The sequence below is a fragment of the Sus scrofa genome, chromosome 6 (assembly GCF_000003025.6).
Source record: "Sus scrofa isolate TJ Tabasco breed Duroc chromosome 6, Sscrofa11.1, whole genome shotgun sequence".
Lineage (NCBI taxonomy): Eukaryota > Metazoa > Chordata > Mammalia > Artiodactyla > Suidae > Sus > Sus scrofa.
Genome location: NC_010448.4, coordinates 62,521,979 through 62,548,171, shown reverse-complemented (window position 1 = coordinate 62,548,171; position 26,193 = coordinate 62,521,979). Strand labels below are relative to the sequence as shown.

At 45.0% G+C, this 26,193-nt stretch overlaps 1 protein-coding gene across 2 annotated transcripts; it reads right to left on the bottom strand.

The window, feature by feature from the left end:
- Nucleotides 1–22,901, bottom strand: LOC100737912 (zinc finger protein 850-like). 2 transcript variants are annotated; one of them, XM_021095155.1, is made up of 5 exons: nucleotides 22,023–22,901; nucleotides 20,910–21,203; nucleotides 19,552–20,145; nucleotides 17,900–18,026; nucleotides 21–5,411 (listed from the first exon to the last, which is right to left on the bottom strand). In XM_021095155.1, the coding sequence occupies exons 3-5, from the start codon at nucleotides 19,582–19,584 to the stop codon at nucleotides 1,297–1,299; spliced, it is 4,275 nt and encodes a 1,424-aa protein (XP_020950814.1). In that variant the 5' UTR covers nucleotides 19,585–20,145; nucleotides 20,910–21,203; nucleotides 22,023–22,901; the 3' UTR covers nucleotides 21–1,296. The 2 variants fall into 2 exon arrangements, with proteins under 2 accessions (XP_020950813.1, XP_020950814.1); XM_021095154.1 differs by lacking the exons at nucleotides 20,910–21,203; nucleotides 22,023–22,901 and having other exon boundaries at nucleotides 1–5,411; nucleotides 19,552–20,442.

Sequence of the window (26,193 nt, the reverse complement as noted above, 5' to 3'; positions counted from 1 at the left end):
TTAGTATAAACAACTGACACAAATGTCTGTAGCAGCTTTATTTTCAATTGTGAAAACCTAGAAATAACCTAAATACCCAGAAAAAGAGGAATAAACAATGGTACAACCAATGATAAGAACACTACTCATCAAAATATAACAAGATGAGCTACTTATAGCTCATGAAGAATTGCAAATAGTTATGAAACCAAGAAAATCAGAAGGAAATAAACCCAGTAAACAGTTTAGGATTCCAATTAGATACATTCAAGAAAATGCAAAAGTATCTAATTCTAAGGGAAGAGTAAATCAGTGGTTACTTGGAGAGGCAGGGGTTGTAAGGAGAGATTATAGCAGGACATGAGGTAAATATGCCATAACAGATGGAGCATTATTAGTTCTATGGTGATGGTTTCAGAGGTTCATAGCTGGGTGAAAATTTATTAGCTCATATACTTCAAACATATGCAGTTTTGTATATGTAAATTATGCTTTAGTAAAGCTTTAAAAATTGGCTGAAGATGGAAAAAAAAATCTGTAAGTCCTACTCCTTTTGGAAAATAGTTCTGGCAACCAACCCTATATTGAATCTGTCAACTCTCTCCTCATGCCCTGTCAGAATCAGTCCTTCCTCAGTGGCAGCAAATATGGGAAGCAATGAAGTACATTTTTACCTGAGTCAACAGGAATGCTGTCTGGATCACAAGAGCCACATCCCCTTTCTTCTTTCTTTCCTGCCTCTGAAGTAAGGGCCTTGAGGTAAAATTTACTGGGTGTGACAGGAATCCAAAAGAAAACCTTTCCAAATATTTTGTCTGACAATGACTCCAGCTAAAAGTTAATATTGTATCTGGAGGTTTAGATATTTGTGTATAAGCTGATCCCACAGACAACGTCATAGAAACATCTAGATGCACCTTTAGAATGGGTTCCATCTAACTGCAGTTTCCTCCACTCCTTATTAAAACAGAGTTTCTATATCAATTATAGTTTCCCCTGGACACAATGGTCTTACAACAAGTGACATTGTTTTGAAGAACTCTGGAGGTCAGGAAATGCCTTTTTGTAGACCTGGAGGATGTATGCCCTTCAACAGCGCCTGAAAACTCTAATTTCTGATCTGAGTAAGGAGAAAAAATCATGCTGATTTCAGACACACTTGGATTGAGACTCAATTGAGACAGATGTCCTCCCAGTTCCCTCCAGCATTTGTATACTGAACAAGGAAATTGCACATTCTCTGTAAATCTTTCCCCAGTTTAAACTCTCCAACATTCAGAAAGATTTACCCATAAAAGATTTCCCACTAGTGCACTCTTAAGACTTTTCTCCAGTATGACCTCTCCGATGACAATGCAATTTGGAGATGTTAATAAAAGATTTCCCACATTCACTGCACTTAAAAGGCCTTTCTCCAGTGTGAACACTCTTATGATAATGGAGACTGAAGCTACGAGTAAAAGCTTTCCCACATTCACTACATATATAAGGCCTTTCTCCAATGTGAGCTCTCTGATGATAACAGAGACTGGATCTACTGGTAAAGGATTTCCCACATTCACTGCACTCATAAGGTTTTTCTCCAGTGTGAGATCTCAGATGAATACGCAGGAGGTAATTAGTGGTAAAAGATTTCCCACACTTGGTACATTTGAACGGCTTTTCTCCAGTATGAACTCTTTGATGATAACGGAAGCTGGAGTTACTGGCAAAGGATTTCCCACATTCTCTGCACTCATAAGGCTTTTCTCCAGTGTGAGATCTCAGATGAATACGCAGGAGGTAATTAGTGGTAAAAGATTTCCCACACTTGGTACATTTGAACGGCTTTTCTCCAGTATGAACTCTTTGATGATAACGGAAGCTGGAGCTACTGGCAAAGGATCTCCCACATTCGCTGCACTCATAAGGCTTTTCTCCAGTGTGAGATCTCAGATGAATACGCAGGAGGTAATTAGTGGTAAAAGATTTCCCACACTTGGTACATTTGAACGGCTTTTCTCCAGTATGAACTCTTTGATGATAACGGAAGCTGGAGCTACTGGCAAAGGATTTCCCACATTCACTGCATTTATAAGGTCTTTCTCCTGTGTGAACACTCTGGTGTTCACTAAGACTGCTCTTAGTAATAAAAGACTTCCCACACTCACTACAACTATAAGGACTTATTCCTGTATGAACTCTCTGGTGTAGATTGAGATTGTATCTTTGGATAAAGGATTTCCCACATTCACTACACTCATAAGGCCTTTCTCCAGAGTGAACTTTTTGATGATACTGGAAGTTGGACTTATTGGCAAAAGATTTCCCACATTCAATGCATTTATAAGGCCTTTCTCCACTGTGAACTTTCTGATGCTTACGGAGTCTGGAGTTAGTGGTAAAAGATTTCCCACATTCACTGCACTCAAAAGGCTTTTCTCCAGTGTGAACTCTCTGATGATAAGTGAGGGAAGACCTATAGGTAAAAGATTTCCTACAGTCACTACACTCATAAGGCCTTTCTCCAGAATGAACTCTCTGATGATAACGGAGGGCGTTGCTACTGGTAAAGGATTTCCCACATTCACTGCACCCTATACGAGGCCTTTCTCTAGAATGAACTCCTTGATGATAATCAAAGCTGGATTTAGAAGTAAAAGATTTCCCACATTCAGTGCACTTATAAGGCCAATCACTAGAATGAACTCTCTGATGATAACGAAGAACAGCAGCAGTAATAAAAGATTTCCCACATTCACTGCACTCATACGGCCTTTCTCCAGTGTGAATGCTTTGATGGTAATGGAGGTTAAAGCTAGAGGTAAACGATTTTCCACATTCACTGCACTTATAAGGCCTTTCGCCTGTGTGAGATCTCTGATGATATCTGAGGGAAGACCTACAAATAAAAGATTTCCCACATTCACTGCATTTATAAGGCCTTTCTCCCATGTGAGATTTCTGATGATATCTGAAGGCAGACTGAGAGTAGAAAGATTTCCCACAGTCACTGCATTCATAAGGCCTTTCTCCTCTGTGAGATCTCTGATGAGAAATGAATGCAGACTTAGAAAAATAAGATTTTCCACATTCACTGCACTCATAAGGCCTTTCCCCAGAATGAACTCTCTGATGATAATGGAGGTTAAAATTAGTGGTAAATGATTTCCCACATTCACTGCACTCATAAGGTCTTTGTCCTGTGTGAGATCTCTGATGGTATCTGAGGGCAGGCCGAGAGATGAAAGATTTTCCACATTCACCACATTTATAAGGCCTTTCTCCTGTGTGAACACTCTGGTGTTCAGTAAGATTACTCTTAGTAATAAAAAATTTCCCACACTCACTACAACTATGAGGACTTTTTCCCGTGTGAACTCTCTGGTGTAGATTAAGGCTATATCTTTGGATAAAGGATTTCCCACATTCACTACACTCATAAGGCCTTTCTCCAGAGTGAACTTTTTGATGATACTGGAAGTTGGACTTATTGGCAAAAGATTTCCCACATTCAATGCATTTATAAGGCCTTTCTCCACTGTGAACTTTCTGATGCTTACGGAGTCTGGAGTTAGTGGTAAAAGATTTCCCACATTCACTGCACTCAAAAGGCTTTTCTCCAGTGTGAACTCTCTGATGATAAGTGAGGGAAGACCTATAGGTAAAAGATTTCCTACAGTCACTACACTCATAAGGCCTTTCTCCAGAATGAACTCTCTGATGATAACGGAGGGCGTTGCTACTGGTAAAGGATTTCCCACATTCACTGCACCCTATACGAGGCCTTTCTCTAGAATGAACTCCTTGATGATAATCAAAGCTGGATTTAGAAGTAAAAGATTTCCCACATTCAGTGCACTTATAAGGCCAATCACTAGAATGAACTCTCTGATGATAACGAAGAAAAGCAGCAGTAATAAAAGACTTTCCACATTCACTGCACTTATAAGGCCTTTCTCCTGTGTGAGATTTCTGATGATATCTCAAGGCAGACTGAGATTTGAAAGATTTTCCACATTCACTGCACTCATAAGGCTTTTCTCCAGAGTGAACTCTCTGATGATAATGGATAGCATTTTTAGAGGTAAAAGACTTTCCACATTCACTGCACTCATAAGGCCTTTCTCCTGTATGAGTTCTCTGATGATAACGGAGGACTCGGTTACTGGTAAAGGATTTCCCACATTCACCACACTCATAAGGTCTTTCTCCTGTGTGAGATCTCTGATGATAATTGAGGGAAGATCTACAGGTAAAAGATTTCCCACATTCACTGCACTTATAAGGCCTTTCTCCTGTGTGAGATCTCTGATGATATTTGAGGGCAGACAGAGAGTTCAAAGACTTCCCACATTCACTGCACTCATAAGGCTGTTCTCCAGAATGAACTCTCTGATGATAACAGAGAGCACTATTAGAGGTAAAAGATTTCCCACACTCACTGCACCCATAAGGTCTTTGTCCTGTGTGAGTTCTCTGATGATTACGGAGGATGTTGTTAGTGGTAAAGCATTTCCCACATTCACTGCACTCATAAGGTCTTTCTCCCGTGTGAGTTCTCTGATGATAAATGAGGGCAGACCTACAGGTAAAAGATTTCACGCAGTCACTACACTTATAAAATTTTTCTCCAGAAAACACTCCATTTTGTTGCATGAACACAGAGCTATGATGAAAAGATTTTGCACAGTCACTGCACACAGAACTATTTTCTCCATTGGGCAATATCTGGCGATAAATTAGAACAGATTTGTGGGTTAAAGATTTTCCACATTTGCTGCACTTGTCCTGTACTGAACCAGTATAAATTTTTCCATGTTGACTGAGGGCTGAGCTTTGTCTAAAAGATTTTTCACATTTGCTAAATACATGAAGCCTTTCTCCAAGGTGGACTCTCTGGTGTATAACAAATGTGGATTTGAACCTGAATGTTTTCCCACATTCACTGCAAACAAAACACTGTCTTCCACTGGGGACACCCTGGTCTTGAACAAGTGTCTGTCCAGGGCTGAGGGCTTTTTTGCACTCTCCCCAGTGATGACTTCTGCTTTGTAAAGCTGACCTCCACTGGGTGTCTTTATTTCGTGTCTCCACAGTATGAGTAGCCTGTTGCTGCAGACATCCCATGGGGGCCAGAATTTTCCCAGAAGAAAGAGGCTTCTGTGATAAATGGAATGTGTAGCTCTTAAAAAACGATGTCCTGTACACACGGCTTTCCAAAAGTATATAAAACTGTGTCTCACATGCCCCACACCTCAACAGTTTCTGGCTGGGTTGTGTTTCCTGTGGCTCAGCCAAGTGGAAAATGTCTCTCAAGACTGGACCACACATCTTGCAGGGGTGGATCTTCTGGGAAAATGGAGCTGTCTTAGGAGACCAAGCCTGTGAGACTCCTGCAGGAACTGTTTTTTCTAAGCGTGACTCCACAGCCCCTGCTCCACAGCAACAACCTGAATGCAAAAAACACTCATGAAATACAGGTTGATTTCATAAGCAGGGAATAGCTCAACTTAAATGAACATCTATCTGGAGTTCCCATCGTGGTGCAGTGGTTAACGAATCCGACTAGGAACCATGAGGTTGCGAGTTCCATCCCTGCCCCTTGCTCAGTGGGTTGACAATTCGGCGTTGCCGTGAGCTGTGGTGTAGGTCGCAGACGCAGCTCGGATCCCGAGTTGTTGTGGCTCTGGTGTAGGCCAGTGGCTACAGCTCTGATTGGACCCCTAGCCTGGGAATCTCCACATGCCATGGGAGCAGCCCAAGAAATAGCAAAAAGACAAAAAAAAAAAAAAAAAAAAAAAAAAAAAGCACACCTATCTCATTCAAGAATGAGTGTTTTCAAGTAAATGAGATTTTTTTTTTTTTTTTTTTTGCCTTTTGCCTTTTGCCATTCCTAGGGTCGCTCCCATGGCATATGGAGGTTCCCAGGCTAGGGGTCAAATCGGAGCTGTAGCCACCAACCTACACCCCAGCCACAGCAAAGCGGGATCCAAGCCACCTCTGCAACCCACACCACAGCTCATGGCAACGCCAGATCCTTAACCCACTGAGCAAGGCCAGGGATCGAACCCACAACCTCATGGTTCCTAGTCGGATTCATTAACCACTGAGCCAGGACAGGAACTCCATAAATGAGATTCTTTTTAAGACTACAGAGTTGGAATTCAGTTTAAGCAGCAGCATTCCTGGGCTCCTATGGTCTGAAGATGGTGAGGACCTTGCCAAGGGGAAGGATACAAAAATAGGGTGTGACACAAGGAAGAAAAGCAGCATCTAGTGCCTGTTTCTCTGACTATAGCTTCCTGTAGGAACTTTTCCACTGCTAATGTGAAAGTCAGTAAAAGGGTGTAATCAAGGCTGTGCAAACAACATCAGAACAGATTGTGTTTTGAGGTCGATATAAACATAAGTTCACACCTCACAGAACAACATATGAGGGCCAAGGCAAATTAGAGTAATACCGAAAGAGTGGTGAGAGAAATGTGTGATAGGAGGAGTCTATAGAAGTGGAGATGATCCTGAGCTAGAAGTCAAGTAAAAATGACAAAGCAGTGGAACCAACAGGTTGGCCAATGGTCAACAGTGGAGGAGTTAAGATTAGAAATGGGGTGTGACCAGTGGCAATGGCTCCAAAACTCTGGTTGAACAAAGACTGGTTTCTGCTATACATTTGGGGGGAGGGGGCGTTTCCCTTGCATGTGTAAGCTTCCAGGCCAGGGATCGAATATGAGCTGCAGAAGCAACCAGAGCCACTGCAAGGGCAACAATGGATTCTGAAGCTACTCACCATAGCACGAACTCCCTCCTGGTATATTCTTACCATAGCCCTAATGTCACACTCTTCACAGCTCCCAGGCCCCTTTGGAGCACCTCTAGTCATGTATATCCCATGATGCAGAAAAGACTCTTCCCCCTAAGTCCTACAAGTGCAACTACCTGGGACATGGAGGATACAGGCACTGAAAGGAAAACAAGACTGAATAGCCAGTCCTGTCCCAAATCAACTCAGCACAAAGCAGACCCAGAAAAGAGCACAAGGTAAGTGGTGTCGACAAAACAGTACAACAGGAAATACCACCCTTTGCCACCAAAAACAGTGATTAAACAGGAGGTCCCATTGTGGCTCAGCAGAATGTGAGCTGTGGTGTAGATAACAGATGTGGCTGGGATCTGGCAGTGCTGTGGCATGGGCCATCGGCTACAGCTCCGATTCGACCCCTAGCCTGGGAACCTCCATATGCCATGGGTGCGGCCCTAAAAATACAAAAAAAAAAAAAGAAAAAAAAAAAAAAAAAAAAAAGATTGAACAGCTGTCCATGAAGAAATTTAATCAGGGAGTTCCCGTCGTGGCGCAGTGGTTAACAAATCCGACTAGGAACCATGAGGTTGCGGGTTCGGTCCCTGCCCTTGCTCAGTGGGTTAACGATCCGGCGTTGCCGTGAGCTGTGGTGTAGGTTGCAGACGCGGCTCGGATCCTGCATTGCTGTGGCTCTGGCATAGGCCGGTGGCTACGGCTCCGATTCAACCCCTAGCCTGGGAACCTCCATATGCTGCGGGAGCGGCCCAACAAATAGCAACAACAACAACAACAACGACAAAAAAAAAAAAAAAAAAAAAATTTAATCAGCCTTGGAAGGCTCAAGCATCCAATTAAGAACCAACTACACGAAGGTTCCATTGTGGCTCAGTGGGTTACAAACCCGACTAATATCCATGAGGATGCAGGTTCTAGCCCTGGCCTTGCTCAGTGGGTTAAGTTTCTGGCATTGCCATTCCAGCTCAGATCTGGGGTTGCTGTGGCTGTGATGTAGACAGCAGCTGCAGCTGATTCAACCCCTAGCCCAGGAACTTTCATGTGCCACAGCTGTGGCTCTAAAAGTCAAAAACAAACAAACAAAAAACACTAGTGAGTTCACGTCATGGCTCAGTGGAAAAGAATCTGACTAGTACCCACAAGGCTGCAGGTTCAATCCCTGGCCTCGTTCAGTAGGTTAAGGATCTGGTGTTGCCATGAGCTGTGGTGTAGGTCGCAGATGCAGCTCAGATCTGGTGTTGCTGTGGTGTGGGCTGGCGGCTACAGCTCAGATTCGACCCCTAGCCTTGGAACACTCATATGCTGCAGGTGCAGCCTAAAAAGACAAAAACAAAACAAAACAAAACAAAAAACTGACCACAACACAGTGAAGCCTTAAAAAAAAAAAAAAAAAAAGAATAAGCACACATAAAGAATTGCTGAAGAGACTGTCCTAGCAGAGACATCGGGAGATGACTAGCAAATAAGGGCTTGGGCTATCACTGGGCCATCTCTATCAGCCATGGGGCAGGTGCCACTGGAGTCCCAGTGGACTTGTCTGCCTGCTCTACAGTGGACCATGGAGCTTTCACTACTGAGTTACCCAACAGCCATGGCAATAGTGGACGGCCTAATAAGGATGAAACTACTGAGCCACCCCTCAGAATGAGCTGTTGTGCCCTCCCAAGATCAGGACTGCCACACCCCCCAACCCTGTATATGTCATGGAACCAGAGGTGCTGCGCCTGCTATAGGTGCAGGCATTTCAGATCCTGACTCCACTGCTACATCATGTAAGCCTGGGGCTCGGGCACTGGAGACAACTTGACTATAGACAAGCCAGTTCTACAGACCAACAGCCTCTGTGTCTATATGTGCAGCCAGACACACACTCCACAGTTGCCCCCTGCATAGCCACATATCACAAACCAAAGCCAAGGCTACTGAGGGCTAACCAGTGACCCAGGCCCCATAACCATTATCATTCCACAAGGGCCTGAACAATACATCCCAGCTCTGTCGATCCTCAACAGGTGCCAACACGTCAGACACCAGCACCAACACAACTAGCAGGGTGCCCAAGAGCCGACTGAGCACCAATGGGGATCCCCTTGGCCATAAGGTCCTCCATGGGAAAAAGAGATCAGGAGCTCCCAGCGGACTTCACCACTGTTCTGGACACCCTCCACTTCATGGATTGAGGACTCTTGGTATCTTCACTCACAATCACTCCAGGTGAAGAAGCTGCACAAAGACCAACACAGGTGGGCCTTCCCCAGAACAAGAATGGCCACAGCCCACTATGCTGACACCCTTGCACCCACCAGAGGTGTAGGTCTTTTTCCAGCAAAACTGTAACACTAAGTTTGGAAGAACTAACTACACCATCAAATCAACAGCCATCAATACAAGGCACAGGAAACACAAAACACCAAGGAAACATGAAACCAATACAGAAATACCACAATTTATCAGAAATCACACCCAAGCAAACAGAGATCTACAAACTGTCAAAATAATTGTTTGAACAAAGTTCAATAGCTATAAGAAAACACAGAGAGACAATTCAATAAAATAAAATAAACAGGAGTTCCCATTGTGGCGCAGTGGTTAACGAATCCGACTAGGAACCATGAGGTTGTGGGTTCGGTCCCTGCCCTTGCTCAGTGGGTTGGCGATCCGGTGTTGCCGTGAGCTGTGGTGTAGGTTGCAGACGCGGTTTGGATCCCGTGTTGCTGTGGCTCTGGCGTAGGCTGGTGGCTACAGCTCCGATTCGACCCCTAGCCTGGGAACCTCCATATGCCGCAGGAGCAGCCCAAGAAATAGCAACAACAACAACAACAACAACAACAACAAAAAGACCCAAAAAATAAATAAATAAATAAATAAAATAAACAAATACAAACAAAACAAGTTTGTGAGTTCCCACATGGTCTAGCAGTCAGGATTCACACCACCATGGCTCAGGTTCAATCCCTACTTTGGGAGCTGATATCTCACATCAAGCCACTGCATGCCATGGCCAAAACTGAACCAAAACAAGTTGTTCAACTTCAAAGAGGCATAAATGCTGAAAAACAAAACAGGCTAGCTCAGGGTACACTAAGGGACAGTCCCTGGTTGCTACACCTAACAGTTGCAGGGGACAGGTGGACTTTCATCCACAATCAATGCACCTACTGGGCTCACAAACATTGGCTGAGAGTGGCAACAGGACAGAGGAGTTATCCTACACTTTCAACCAGTGCTACTGGAGTTTCTGGTATGCCTACTCTCTGACAAGGCACCCAGATGTGAAACATCAACAGATGAACTGATAAATGAATAGGTGGGGAATGTCATATGAAAAATTGATAGGATTCTCAGTGTGATACCACAGGCATCTAAGACACATCAAAATAAGAAAAAATGGAGCAGTACCAGATCATTATATATATGATCACACACATACATGTACTATATACATACACACACACCCTAATTCCAGTAGGGTATCAATACCACATGGGAAAGACTGCCTCTTTCCATACTGACTCCTCATTGCACTGGTCTTTCAGCAGGACTGTTCTACTTGGTCTCTAAAAGAAAATTTCTCATATGACTGAAATAACACAACCAGCATGTGCTTTTACATTGCTCTTAACCAATAACTAGAAAAGTTTATCTTTTCTTACACTTTGGGACTTGTATGGGTGTTAAAATCTTCAAGAATAATGAAAGCCGAGTTCCCATTGTGGCCCAGTGGTTAACAAATCCAACAAGGAACCATGAGGTTGCGGGTTCGATCCCTGGCTCTGCTCAGTGGGTAAAGGATTTGGTGTTGCTGTGAGCTGTGGTGTAGGTCACAGACACGACTCGGATCCTGAGTTGCTGTGGGTCTGGTGTAGGCCGGTGGCTACAGCTCCAATTAGACCCCTAGCCTGGGAACCTCCATAAGCCGTGGGAGCAGCCCTAGAACAGGCAAAAGAAAAAAAAAAAAAAGAAGAAGAATGAAAGCAACCAGAACCAAGATGGCAAATATATATTTACTATATGGAAACTAGATGGAAATACTAGAGACTCATTTAGCTTGCATGAAAGATGCTTAGCTATACCTCTGTCAAAGAAATATGACTAGGGGCTTAGCTGTACTCTTATTCTGCCTTTGTGTTTTAAACATTCAATCATATTAACTGTTGTATTGGAAGAAGCATTTCAATAAATGTCCATTGAAAAAGAATAGTCTCAAAAGGAGTTCACTGGTGGCTCAGTGGGCTAAGAATCTAGGATTGTCACTGCAGAAGCTCAGGTCACTTCTGTAGCATGGGTTTGATCCTTGGCCAAGGAACTTCCGCATGCCACAAGTATGAGGTTTCGGGTTCGGTCCCTGCCCTTGCTCAGTGGGTTAACGATCCGGCGTTGCCGTGAGCTGTGGTGTAGGTTGCAGACGTGGCTCGGATCCCGCGTTGCTGTGGCTCTGGCGTAGGCCGGCGGCTACAGCTCCGGTTCGACCCCTAGCCTGGGAACCTCCATATGCCGCAGAAGCGGCCCAAAGAAATAGCAAAAAAAAAAGAAGATATAACAATTTTAAGTGTGTATGCACCCAAACATCAGAGAACCTAAACATACGAAGCAAATATTAATCACTCCCAAGTCAGAATGAATAGCCCCCAGGAATAAACCATGATAGGGAACTTCAATATTCCACTTTCAATAATGAATAGATCACCCACAAAAAAAAACAGGTAAGGAAACTTTGGACTTGAACTATACTTTAGATCAAATAGACTAATAGATGTATACAGAACATTCTATCCAACTTCAGCAAAACACAGGAAACAGAGAAACTTACAGATACAGCAAAAGCAATTCAATCTGAAAAATTTAAGAGCAACAAATGCTTATGTTTAGAATGAGATAGATCTTGGAGTTCTCAGTGTGGCTCAGCAGTAACGAACCTGACTAGTATCCATGGGGATGCAGGTTTGATTCCTAGCCCCCCTCAGTGGGTTAAGCATCCAGCATTGCATGAGCTGTGGTGCAAACCAGTGGCTACAGCTCCAATTTGACCCCTAGCCAGGGCACTCACATATGCCATGGATGTGGCCCTAAAAAAAAAAGATCTGAGTTCCCATCGTGGTGTGGCAGAAATGAACCCAACTAGGAACCATGACGTTGCGGGTTCAATCCCTGGCCTTGTTCAATGAGCTAAAGATCCGACGTTGCGGTGAGATGTGGTGTAGGTAGCAGATGCGGCTTGGATCTGCTGTTGCTGTGGCTGTGGCGAAGGCCGGCAGCAACAGTTCTGATTAGACTCCTGGCCTGGGAGCCTCCATATGCCTTGGGTGCAGATCTAAAAAAAGAAAAGACAAAAAAAAAAAAAAAAAAAAAAATCCCAAACAGCTTTATATCTCAAGAGAAAAATGAATGAAACCCAAAATTAACAGAAGAAAGGAAACAGATATCGGAGCAGCAATAAATGAAACAAGCTAGAAAGGAGATCATAAAGGAGACAAGGAGTTAATTTTTGAAAAGATAAACAACTGACGAACCTTTAGGCACACAAAGAAAAAAACAGAAAGGACTCGAAATCAAAAATGGAGAAAGCATTAAAACTGATAACACAGAGTTTCTGCTGTGGTGCAATGGGATCAGCTGCAGCTTCTTGAGAGTGCTGGGATGCAAGCAAGTTCAATCCCCAGCTCAGCACTGGTTAAGAATCCAGCATTGCCCAAGCTGTGGCTTAGGTTGAATCTGTGGCCCAGGAACGCCATATGCCTCGGGGTGGCCAAAAAAGGAAAATGACAATCAGAAAATAAACACAGAAATACAAAGGATCACACAAAACTACTATAAGTCAAATCCAACAGATCTCATAACCTAGAAGAAGTGAATAGAGTCTTATGAACACACAACTGAGACTGAATCAAAAAACTGAAAAAAAAAAAAATGCACACTTATTAAGTGGGTTGAATCAGTTACCAAAAATCTGCCAACAATGAAACTCCCAGGGTCAGACACTTTCACTGGTGAATTCTATCAAAACACTTAAGAAGATTTAACCTCAACCCTTTACAAAGTTGCAAAAATTGAAGAGGATGAACCACTTCCAAACTCCTTTTATGAGGGCAACATTACCCTGCTGCCAAAGCTACACAAGGTCAATACAAGAAAACTGCAGCCCAATATTCATTATGAACACACAATCAGAAATCCTCAATACTAACAAACCAAATTCAATAAAACTAGAAAAAGATAATATACCCTGATCAAGTCAGACTTACCCCTAGGATGCAAAGATGCTTCAAGACAAAGTTAATGCATGCGAGACACCACCTTAGCAGATTAGATTACAAAAACCGTATGATCTTCACAATAGACTCAGAAAAAGCACTCCCAAAAGTTCAGCATATTTTCATTCTGAAAACTCTCAACAAATTAGGTACAGAAGGAAATGAACTTCACCATGATATATGCCCTACATGACACCTCACGGCCTACTCCATATTCATGGTAAAAGCTAAAAGGTTCTTGATCCTCTGCAACCAAGGACAAGAACCAGCACTCTCTCATCACTTTTATTCAACATGGTACTGAAGTCTACCCAGACGAACTAGGCAACAATAAGAAAAGGCATCTAAATCCAAAAGGAGGAAGCAAAATCTTCTCTGCAGGCAACATACTTTTATGTACAGAAGACTAAAAGACTCCCACAGAGTCCTCTTGTGGAGCACTGGGTTCGGATCTGGCGTTTTCACTGTGGTGGCTTGGGTTGCCGCTGAGATGCCAGTTTGATCCCTGGCCCAAGAACTTACACAAGCTGTGGGCGAGGCCAAAAAATTAGGATTTCCCATTGTGGCTCAGAGGTAAGAAACCTGACTAGTATGCATGAGGATTTGGGTTCAATGCCTGGCCTCGCTCATGGGTTAAGTATCTGGCATTGCCATGTAGGTCACAGACGCAGCTGGGATCTGGTGCCGCTGTGGCTGTGGTGTAGGCCAGCAGCTGCAGCTCCAATTTAACCTTTAGCCTAGGAACTTCCATATGCTGCATGAAACGCCCTAAAAATTTTTTTTTAATTAAAAAATAAGAGTTGCCACTGTGGCACAGTGGGTTAAGAATCCAACTGCAGGAGCTCAGGTCACTGTGGAAGTGTGGGTTCAATCCCCAGCCTGATGCAGTGAGTTAAAGGATCCTGTGTTACTGCATCTGCAACTCAGATTCAATTCCTAGTCTAGCAACTTCTATATGCCGTGGGTTCACCACACACACACACAAAGACTCTAACATCACACTGTTAGAATGAATAATCAAAACCAGAAAGTTGGGAGTTCCCGTCATGTCTCAGTGGTTAACGAATCCAACTAGGAACCATAAGGTTGTGGGTTCGATTCTTGGCCTTGCTCAGTGGGTTAAGGATCCGGCGTTACCGTGAGCTGTGGTATAGGTCGCAGATGCGGCTCGGATCCCTAATTGCTGTGGCTCTGGTGCAGGCTGGCGGCTACAGCTCCGATTCGACCCCTAGCCTGGGAACCTCCACATGAAGCAGGAGAGGTCCTAGAAAAGGCAAAAAAAAAAAAAAAAAAAAAAAAAAAAAAAAAAAAACCCAAAAAACAAAAAAAAAAAACCCAGAAAGTTGTAGAATACAAAATCAACACTTATAAATCACTTGCATTTCAGCACAATAACAATGGACTATCTAGAGAGAAAGGAAGCAATTGCACTAATAGAATCAAGACCAATACAAAGGAAGCAAATTAACCAGGGAGTAGAAAAATGTGTACACTGAAAATGATAAAACAATAATAAAAGAAATTAAAGATGGAAACAAAGAGTTCCCCGGTGGCTCAGCAGATTAAGGATCTGGCCTTATCACTGCTGTGGTGCAGGTGTGAATCCTGGCAGGAACCTCTGCATGCTGTGTGCACGGCCAAAAAAGAAAAAAGAAAAAAAAAAAAGTATGGTACTGGCATAAAAATAGACCAATGGAACAGACAGCTCAGAAGCAAACTCACACAAAGGCCGTCAACTAATCTTTGACAAGTGCACAGAAAATATGCAATAGAAAAAGGCAGTCTCTTTCATAAATAAGGTTGAGAAAACGGGATATCCACAAGCAAAAGAATGAAAGTGGATCCCCATAGTACAGAACCAATGAAAATGAAATTGACATGGATTAAAGACTTAAATGTAGGACCTAAAACTCCGAGCAGAAAACACAGAAAAAGGCTCTGTGCGCATCCCTGGTAATAATTTTTTAAAGGAGTTCCCGTCGTCGTGGCTCAGTGTAAATGAACCTGACTCAGCATCTTTGAGGTTGCGGGTTCAGTCCCTGCCCTTGCTCAGTGGGTTGACGATCCAGCGTTGCCGTGAGCTGTGGTGTAGGTCTCAGATGCAGCTCGGTTCCCGTGCTGCTATGACTGTGGCACAGGCCAGTGGCTATAGCTCAGATTTGACCCCTAGCCTGGGAACCTCCATATGCCATGGGAAAGGCCCTAAAAAGAAAAAAAAAAAAAAAAAAAAAAAATTGAAAATAGAACAACCATTTGATCTACCACATCCACTTCTGGGTATATAGCCCAAGGAAACAAAAATCCGTATCTGCATATTCACTGCAGCATTATTTACAGAGACAATATATGAAGACATTCTAAGGTGTGGATGAAGTAATAAAGAAAACGTAGAAATATTCAGCCATAAAAGCAGGATTCACAACAACATAAGAAAACCTGGAGGACACCGTGCTAAGTGAAATAATTCACTCCGAAAAAGACATATCTTACAGCAAAGGAAACCATAAACAGAATGGAAAGACAACATACAGAGTAGGAGAAAATATCTGCAAATACCGCAACCAACAAGGGCTCAGTCTCCAAAATATACAGACAACTCATACAACCCAACAACAAAAAAAATAACTCAATGGAAAAATGGGCAGAAGACCTAAACAGACATTTCTCCAAAGAAGACATACACAAGGCCGGTAGGCATATGGAAAGATACTAAACATCACTAGTTGTTATAGAAATGCAAATCAAAACTACCAAGAGGTACCACCTCACACCTATCAGAATGGCCATTATTAACAAGTCAAAAAATAACAAATGCTGGAAAGGGTGTGGAGAAAATGTATCCTCCTACACTCTTGGTGGGAATGTAAATTAGTACAACGACTACGGAGGACAGTATGGCAGTTCCTTAGAAAACTAAATATAAAACTTCCAATATGATTCATCGATCCCACTCCTGGGCATATATAGACAAAACTATAATTCAAAAAGATACATGCACCCCTATGTTCACAGCCACACTATTCACTTTCTTTTTTTTTTTTTTTTTTTTTTTTGCTTTTTTGCTTTTTTGCTTTTTAGGGCAGCAGCTGTGGCATATGGAAGTTCTCAGGCTAGGGGTTGAATCGGAGCTGCAGCTGGCAGCCTATGCCACAGCCACAGAAATACCAGATTCGAGCCCCATCTGTGATCTACACCACAGGTCACAGCAACGCTGGATCCTTAACCCACTGAGCAAGGCCAGGGATCAAATCTGCATCCTTCAGGATACTAGTCTGGTTCATTAGCACTGAGCCACAACGGGAAATACCAGCACTATTTAAACTAGCCAAAACATGGAAACAACCTAAATGTCCATCAACAGATGAATCGGTTAAAATGTGGTACATATATACAATGGAATACTACGCAATCATAAAAAACAATAAAATAATAACATTTGCAGCAACACGGATGCAACTAGAGATTGTCATACTAAGTATAGTGAGTGAGAAAAAGGAGGACAAATACCATCTATCACTTACATGTGGAATCTATACATATGGCACAAATGAACCTATTTACAAAGCAGAATCAGTCTCACAGACATGAAGAACAGTTAAGGTTGCTAAGGGGGAGAGTGGAGGGAGTGGGATGGACGGGAATTGGGGATTAATAGATGCATATGTAGGTTCCCAGGCTAGGGCTCAAATCAGAGCTACAGCTGCCGGCTTACACAACAGGCTTACACAACAGCGATGGCAACACAGGATCTAAGCTGCGTCTGCGACCTAAGCCATAGCTCACAGCAATGCCGGATCCTTAATCCACTGAGCAAGGCCAGGGATAGAACCTGCATTCTTATGGATACCAGTCGGGTTCGTTAACCACTGAGCCATGACAGGAACACCAATACTTTCATTATTAACTCATGAATTTCATTATATTTATAGTTAAACAATGGTCATCACAAACCAATTTTACAGCATTTCCATCCCAAATACCCAGCCCATCCCCCCTTTAAAAAAAAGTTGTCTTTTTTTGTCTTTTCTGGGGCCACACCCATGGCACGCGGGAGGTTCCCAAGCTAGGGGTCTAATTGGAGCTGTAGCCACCAGCCCACACCACAGCCACAGCAACATGGGATCCCAGCCGCATCTGCAACCTACACCACAGCTCAGGGCAACGCTGGATCCTTAACCCGCTGAGCAAGGCCAGGGATCAAACCCGAAACCTCATAGTTCCTAGTCAGATTCGTTAACTACTGAGCCACGACAGGAACTCCAAAAAAGCTTTATTTATTTATTTTATTTTTGCTTTTTAGGGCCACACTCAAGGCATATGGAAGTTCCCAGGCCAGAGGTCGAATCTGAGCTGCATGTACCAACTACACCACAGCTCACCGCAATGCCAGACCCTTTAACTCACCGAGTGAGGCCAGATATTGAACCTGAGTCCTCATGGATGCTAGTTGGGTTCATTACTACTGAGCCACAATGGGAATTCCTTAAATACTTTAAATACATAGAATTTTCCTCGTCATGTATACCTCAAAGCTAGGGTGGGAAGGAACAGGGAGAAAACACCATAAACACCATAAAAAGAACTAGAGGACAGAGTTGAATAATAGCCCATACAAGTATTCATCATAACAATGACTGTAACTCCATCAACAGGCACAAGGAAAAGGAGGGGCCGTAGAAACGGAACCCATCTGGAAACCTTGACCTATTCCAGGGAAAGGGCAAGCCAGCTTCTAGTTACAACTGCAGAGAAAACTGTGGGAGCAAGCAGTGCCTATCCCACGTGTGAGAAGGACAGAGAACCTCCTCTGGAAAGAGTGGTAAGGCAGCATACAGAGCCTCATCCAGGTCACTGGGACAGGTGGGGGTCTTACCCAGAGAGGATATAAGTGTATAGTTGTCCAGCATCACATCGAGGTACAGGCGTCTTTGAGCCTCATCAAGGAGCCTCCATTCCCCACAGGAGAAGCGCACGGCAACGTCCGCGAAGGTCACACCACCCTGTCACGAAGAGGACAAATGAAAGCTTCAACCGTCCCCCTGAAAACATACAATCCATCTCCTCACACACCTATTCCACAGTCAGGTGAGGAGCTCTGGTGGAGGATGACTGTGGAATAGATGTGTGAGATGCCTGCTGTCTCCTCACAGACTCATTACTGTGTACAGTCCTCAGTAATAACAGGCAGGAAGGCAGATGTCATCAAAGCTTAGGGCCTGGCCTGAAAGCCCCCATCCCTCCTGACAAGCAATTCCTCTGGGTCTCCCAGATGATACCTCCAAGACACAAGCTCATCTTTACTTGTAAGATTTCAAGACCGGGGCCCAGGAGCCATAACCTCACACTTCTTCTCTACATGCACAGCAGGCGGTACTACCTCATTCACATCTTCAGAGCCTAACTTGCTTTCTCGCAGCCCTGCCAACTTCCTGCTCCACTGCAGCCCTGCCAACTTCCTGCTCCACTCCGTAGGATTCTCCCTGGACACACCTATGTGCTTCAGATGAGGCTTGTACAGAGCTTGTAAATTCAAACAGAATTCAGCACAACCAATTCTCTAATGGATCTCAATGCCAGGGAAAGCCTCAGATGCTGTTTAAGAGGAGTTCCTGTTGTGGCTCAGCGATAATGAATCCAGGTGGTACCCATGAGGATGCAGGTTCGATCCCTGGCCTCGCTCAGAGGGTTAGGATCCAGTGTTGCCGTGAGCAGTGGTATAGGTCGAAGATGTCCTGCATTGTTGTGGCTGTGGTATAGGTCGGCAGCTTCGGCTCCAATTCGACCCCTGGCCTGGGAACTTCCATGTGCCGAGGGTGCGGCCCTAAAAAGGCAAAACAATCAAAATTAAAAAATAAAATGCTGTTTAGGAGACCTCCCACCTGCCCCTATTCCCTGATTTAATTTTGTCCACACCCAGCCCCAGAAATGAATTTCAGATTCCCAGGACCCTCTTCCACTTCTGGGCAAAAAAAAAAAGCCTGGAGGTCATTTCTGTCTACTTCCTTTCTCTTGCCACCGGCAACACCCACAGTCTGGCTTATCCCTTCTCCAAAAATGGATCCAGAATTCAACCACTTCTTGTATATCAAAGGCGGTTATTCTGGTTGACCTACATTCACCTAGGCAATTAATCCTCTTGTGTTTCCTGCTTCCTCCCTTACCCCTCAAAGACTATTTTCCTACCTGCAACTAGTTGGAGCTTCTTTTGGACGGGGTAAAATAGGTAACCAACTTCTCAGGCAGCAACACTGCAGGCCTGACTCTGGCTCGGCTGCATCTTCCTTCTAACAGAAAGGAGAGTTGCTGTACCCAGTCCCGGCTCAATCCGACCTCCAAGCCTTTGCATCTCCGGGTCCCTGCACCTGTAACCTCTCCCACGCACCATCAAACTGTTACAAACAGGTTCCCACTCACGACCATCTCACCGGCCTGCACACCGGGGCCTGGGCTGCAGGCAAGTGAGCAGGCGAGGCTCTAACGTCTGAAGGGGTGAGGGGCGGGGGGGAGCTGAGGACAAGCACTTACCTGAGGCGGGTCCCTCAGCGCGACCACCGCCATCGGAGTCTGTGGTCTGAGAGGGCCAGGAGCAGCGGTCCTCTTCCCAGGCTGCGTCTCAGAACCGCTGACACGCCTGGGTGCAGCGGGGAGAGCCTCCTCTCGGACCTTCCCGTTCCCGACCCCAGGAGACAACAGGAGTGACGCTAAAATGAGGGCGACAGATGTGAGTATCTTCCTCCTCTCTCACTCTTTCATCAGGACATCGATCCAGAACAGAGGTCAACGTTACCACAACAGCGATCCCTACTCCGTGGCAGCCAAATAAAATGACGGCTGGAGAGGATGCCGGAAGTCCCGCCCCTGACGCATGCTCCTCCGGGGAAAGCCCGCGTTCCAGACCCGTCATTGGTTCATCACGGTGTCTCTCCGCCTATGCTCTTCCGGGTAATGTAGTTCCTAGAGCTTTGAGACCTCAAGAACGTGGCCTCCATCCGGTCCAAAGCTTTCGCTGAGAGGTACCCCGAGGAAGGCGGAGAAAACGGTGCTCCGACCCAGCGGGAGGGGCTTTGGTCGTTGTTAAAGGTGTGAAGAGACGTTATTTCAGACTCCTTCAAGCCTAGCCTGCTCTCAAAGGACAAGGACATTATTTTATATGTTTACGAATTCTATTAGTGTGTAGGCGGGGAAGGTTGCGAGCCATTGCAGTTCTAAGAGGAACGGGCCCCTGCTGCCATCCCCATAAGGTGTGCCTTGAGGGGAATTCAGGATCTAGAAAAATAGGAAGTAAGTCCACGCTTTGGACAATGGCCCTAGAGAGTTAAGATGCATATCTAAGGGCTGATTTCTTTCTTTTTTTGGCCTGCCTGGGGGGGAATGCTGTTCCAGAACAGCAGGAGTTCCCACTCCCTTAGTGGCTCAGAGAAGCGAATCTGACTAATTCCCTTGAGGACACACGTTGGATCCCTGGCCTCACTCAGTGGGGCAGATGCTCGGATCTGGCATTGCTGTGGATGTGGTGTAGGCCAGCGGCTACAGCTCTGATTGGACCCCTAGCCTGGGAACTTCCATATGGTGCTTGTGCAGCCCTTAAAAAAAAAAAAAAAAAAAAAAGTTCCACACAGGGATCAAACCTACATCACAGCATTGACCCAAGCCACTGTAGTGAATAAGGCAGGATCTTGGCCTGCTGCATCTCAGGAGAGCTCCAGAACTAATTTCCTATTTTCAAGGAGCCTAAGTTCTTGTATTTTCCCATACACACAAAAGCACTGAAATCTTTAACTTGAGTTGTTTGTTCTTTGTGATCACCAGCAATCTTATTGTTCAGCTACACTTTCCCCCCCCCCCCACCATAAACACTAGTCTATATCCTGGCTCCTCATTACCTCTAATGGAGCAGTTCCTTAGAGCTGTCTGAGAGGCTGTCTCCAGAGCTATAGTCATGAGTAAGCTCCCTGAATAAAGGACACCTCAAAACTTTTAAGTTGTGCATTTTCTTCAGTCCACAACTGAGGTAAGTGGCATATCATTCTATAGAGCCATTCAGACATAAGTGAATCCATGAATATCTGGAAACTTGATGTTATTGCTCTTCCAATATTGTAGCCTGAAGCATTAGAGTCACTTTATGAGTTTCAGTGTGATCAGTTAGGAACAATAGAAAAGATCCCATACAGGTCCTGATCAGAAAGGAAGAAGAGAGACATGTTAAAAAAATTAAAAATCTGAGTTCCCATCGTGGCTCAGCGGAAAGAATCTGACTAGTATCCATGAGGACGCAGGTTTGATCTCTGGCTTCGCTCAGGGGTTAAGGATCTGGCATTAACCTGAGCTGTGGTATAGGTCACTGACGCAGCTTGGATCCCTCGTTGCTGTGGCTGTGGTGATAGGCTGGTGGCTACAGCTCCAATTCGACCGCTAGCCTAGGAACCTCCATACGTCATAGGTGCAGCCCTAAAAATGCAAAAAAAAAAAAATTGGAGTTAGTGCTCTGGCTTGCAGCAGGTTAAGGATCCGGTGTTATCACTGCAGTGGTGTGGGTTCAATCCCCAGCTAGGTGCAGTGGGTTAATGATCAAGCATTGCCACAGTTGTGGCATAGGTCACAGCTGTGGCTTGGATTTCATCCCTAGACCAGTAACTTACATGTGCTGCGGGCAAGGACAACAAACAGAAAAAAAGAAAAGAAATAACACACCCCAAACATACTCATTTAACCCTCGTGGCAGCAAACCACAACTTAATAGCATTTCAACCTTCTGAAGAAACCTAGTCAAGCAGTCTGGAATTATCTGGTTAGCATCTGCATGGTAATTGGTCACACAGGCCCTCTCCACCCACCCCCCCACACACACACAGGAAGAAGAGCAATCTACATGACAAAACCGTAGCCATTCCCTTTCTCCACCCCAAAGATGTTCTGGCTTTAAAAATAACTGTCTTTTGCTAATAGTGCCTTGCCCAACGCCTTCCAATGAAAACCCTCCATTTTGTACTAACCATCAGAGTGCTCCTCTAGTTGCCACATGGGGTGCTTCCATAGTAATTGCCTAATAAAGCCAGTTAGTTGAAGTTTGTTTATTAATACATGTAATAAGATGTTCCATCCTCTCCTGTATCATCACTTATCACTGCTGTGACTGGGGTCACTGCTGGGGGGCAGGTTCAGTCTCTGGCCCAGGAAATTCCACATGCCACAGGCTTAGCCAAAAAGAAAAGAAAAGAAAAGAAAAATAAATGTGTAGAATGTTGAATTTTCTATTGTTTATTAATGGATTATACTCCTTTATAACCATAGAAGGTGAAAAGCCTCTAATCATTACACCTGGTACAGAAAAACTGTTTGCAGTATCTTTTAGAATTCCTTTTGCACATGGATGAATTGCTGTAGGTGTGTCAGTGTGTTCAAATATGTTCCCATACATATTATTTTTCTTAGTACAACAGTCATACTTTACCAATCTGCATTGTAATTTTCTCCATTATCCATATATCTTGAATAACCCAGTTGCTAACGAGTTTGGTCCTGATGTCTGCATGCTGCCACCAGAAGAGCCCAAGCAGCTGGACCTACACTGCTCCAGTCTAACTATGGGGCAAGTGGGACTCAGGGCAGCAAGCTGTACCCTCGGAGGAGCCTGCAGACCATGAAGACTGTGCTGCTTCCCTCAAGGGCCTCCCCAGAGAACAGCAGCCCAGAACTCTTGGCAGGGCATCCCCTTCTATCAGTAGAAACTTCACCTCCAGAGGAAAAGGGAGAACTCAGCCCGGAGGGGCCGACCTAAATCACTTGGGCAGGGAGTTCCTGTTGTGGCACAGCAGAAACGAATCTGATTAGTATCCATGAGGATGATGGTTTGATCCCTGGCCTCGCTCAGTGGGTTAAGGATCCTTCGCTGCCGTGAGCTGTGGTATAGGTCACAGACACGGCCTGGATCCCATGTAGCTGTGGCTGTGGTGTAGGCCAGCAGCTGTGGTGTAGGCTGCAATTTGACCCCTAGCTTGAGAACTTCCATATGCTGCTAATGCAGCCCTAAAAACCAAAACAAACAAAAAAATCATGGGCAAGGCACACACATTTCTATGTATCTACCTGTCCCCAGGCCACCACTGCCCTCATGCTCCACCAAGTTCTGCCTTAACCCTGCTCTGTGCCCCACCTGGCTTGCCCTTCCTCCTCTCCCTTGTGAGATTTGAACTCAGATCACACATGGCCCAGTGGCTTGGAACACATGGATCTCAGAAGATAAGGTCTCACCAGATTCACTCAGAAAGCTTCCTGTGTGGCCGTGGCTGCCGGAGGACCTTCCACCTCGTGTTCCTGGGCACCAGCCTTCACGAATCCAGTAGGGATAGGAAGGCCCACAGAGACCCTGATTGGGGTGTCTGGAAAAGCAGCCCCAAGTGGTGGTGAACTCCATGAAGGGTAAATACCTATTGGAAGAGCTCCAGCTGTGGCGCAATGGGAATGGCAGTGTCTTGGGAATACAGGGGTTCAATCCCTAGCCGGGCACAGTGGGTTAAGGATCTGGTGTTGCCACAGCTGCAGCTTAGATCATGGCTGTGGTTTGGATCTGATCCCTGGCCCAGGAGCTCCATATGCCTGGGGCAGCCAAAAAATATAAAATAAACAAGGAAAAAACAAACAAACAAAAAAACCAAACCTATTGGAGACCATCAGTTAATAATTACAGAGTCAGTGTTGGAAAGTGAGACACGTGGACAAGGAGAAATCTCGACAAGGCTCTTTACTTGGAGTTCCCGTTGTGGCTCAGTGGTTAACGAATCTGACTAGGAACCATGAGGTTTCAGATTTGAACCCTGGCCTTGCTCAGTGGGTTAAGGATCTGGTGTTGCCATGACCTGTGGTGTAGGTTGCAGACGAGGCTCAGATCCCACATTGCTGTGGCTCTGGTGTAGGCCGGTGGCTACAGCTCCGATTGGACCCCTAGCCTGGGAACCTCCATGTGCCGCAGGAGCAAACCTAGAAAAGGCAAAAAGACAATAATTAGTAATAATTATTAGTAATAATTACAGAAAGGGGAAAAGAAAAGAATTTTGAAGAGCGTGTTCAGAGAGAGAACCTCTTACAAGGAATTTGATGAGCCCAGAGTGAAGGGGGTTGTGCAGGAGGTCTTTCCAGCCCCCTGGTTCCTCGCAACCCTCCTCCCGCTGTCTCTGTTGGGAGCTTGCTCCAGCACCAGATCACCACTAAGGCAAGGCCCTCAGGGTTTCTACCGACCCTCCCAGAGTGTTGAGAGAGGTCCCACCCCTCCGGCTGGGCAGGACTGTCTCCAGCCTATGAGGCCTCTGGAACCGCCAAACAGCCCGCAGCCCTGGAGGCTGCAGGTGACCTGATCTTGTAAAGGCTCTTCTAGCACGTGCCACGTTCAGTTTTCCACCAGACAGTCAAGGGACCCCAAGTGGAATTTTTCTGCTCCTTCTCTGAGCACAGCCCATTTTCATGGTGGGACAATTTATAAGTTAGAAACCGGCAGACACTACAAGCCATGGCTAGATTTATGATATCACTTAATACTTGGACTTAAGACAGTGATAGCCATTATGCGAATGATGCAGACTAACCTAAACATGTGTGATGTTTCTGTCTATAATATTGTACATGACGTAAAAAGTATAAGGGAAAAAAGGAAATACATTCGCAGTATTTAGTCCTGTTTTGGTTTGGTTTGGTTTTTGCTGAACCTGAAACATGCAGAAGTTCCCAACCCAAGCTGCTGCACTGACAATGCCAGATCCTTACCCAATGGTTCCTCAAGAGAACTTCATCTTCCCAGTATTTCAAAACAATTTTTCAGAGTTCCCACTGTGGCTCAGTGGGTTAACAACCTGACTAGTATCCATGAGGATGTGAGTTCAATACTTGGCCTTGCTCAGTGGGTTAAGGGTCTGGTGCTGCTGCAAGCTGCAGCATAGGTTACAGATGCAGCTCGAATGTGGTGTTGTTGTGGCTGTGGATAGGCCCGCAGCTGCAGCTCCTATACAACCCCTAGCCAGGGAACTTTCATATGCTGCAGGTACAGTCCTACAAAAGAAGAAAAAAAAAGAACGAGTAAAATTCCAGAGTTCCCATTGTGGGTCAGGGGGTTAAGGACCCAACACAGTCTCGGTGAGGCTGTGGGTTTGATTCCTGGCCCGGGAACTTGTATATGCCATAGGCATAGCCAAAATTAAAACCACACTGAGGAGCTCCCGACATGGCGCAGTGGTTAACGAATCCGACTAGGAACCATGAGGTTCGGTCCCTGCCCTTGCTCAGTGGGTTGACGATCCGGCGTTGCCGTGAGCTGTGGTGTAGGTTGCAGACACGGCTCGGATCCCGCGTTGCTGTGGCTCTGGCATAGGCCAGCGGCTACAGCTCCAATTCAACCCCTAGCCTGGGAACCTCCATATGCCACGGGAGCGGCCCAAGAAATAGCAAAAAAAGACAAAAAAACAAACAAACAAAAAAAAAAACAACACACTGAGAGAGTTCCCACTGTGTTGCAGTGGGTCTGTCACATCTCAGTCGTGTTGCTGCAAGCAATACTTGTGGCCTGGGATCACTGGCCTGGGGACTTCCATATGCTGTGGGTGTGGCGGAAAAGGAAAAAACAAACAAACAAACCTCTGAGACAGCACTACACACTTAACTAAAAGGGCCAACATTAATGACTGACCATATCAAGTACTGGCACAGATGTAGAACTGGAACTCTCATATGCTGAAGGCAGAAATGCACAAGGGAAACTATTTTATTTTTTTTTTATTTTATTCTTTTCTTTTCTTTTTAGGGCCACACCCACGGCATATGGATGTTTCCAGGTTAGGGGTCGAATCAGAGCTGTACCTGCCGGCCTATGCCACAGCCACAGCAACACAGGATTGGAACCGTGTCTGTGACCTACACCACAGTTGAGGACAATGCCGAATTCTTAACCCCTGAGGAAGGCCAGGGATTGAAGCTGCTTCTTCACGGATCCTAGTTGGGTTCGTTAACTGCTGAGCCACGACGGGAACGCCCCATCATTTTATTTTTTACTTTATTTTTTTATGGCAGTACCTGAGGCATATGGATGTTCAGAGGGCCAGGGGTGATATCCAAGCCAGAGCTCTGATCTACCCCTCAGCCGCAGCAATGCTGAATCCTTTAACCTACTGCATCAGGCCC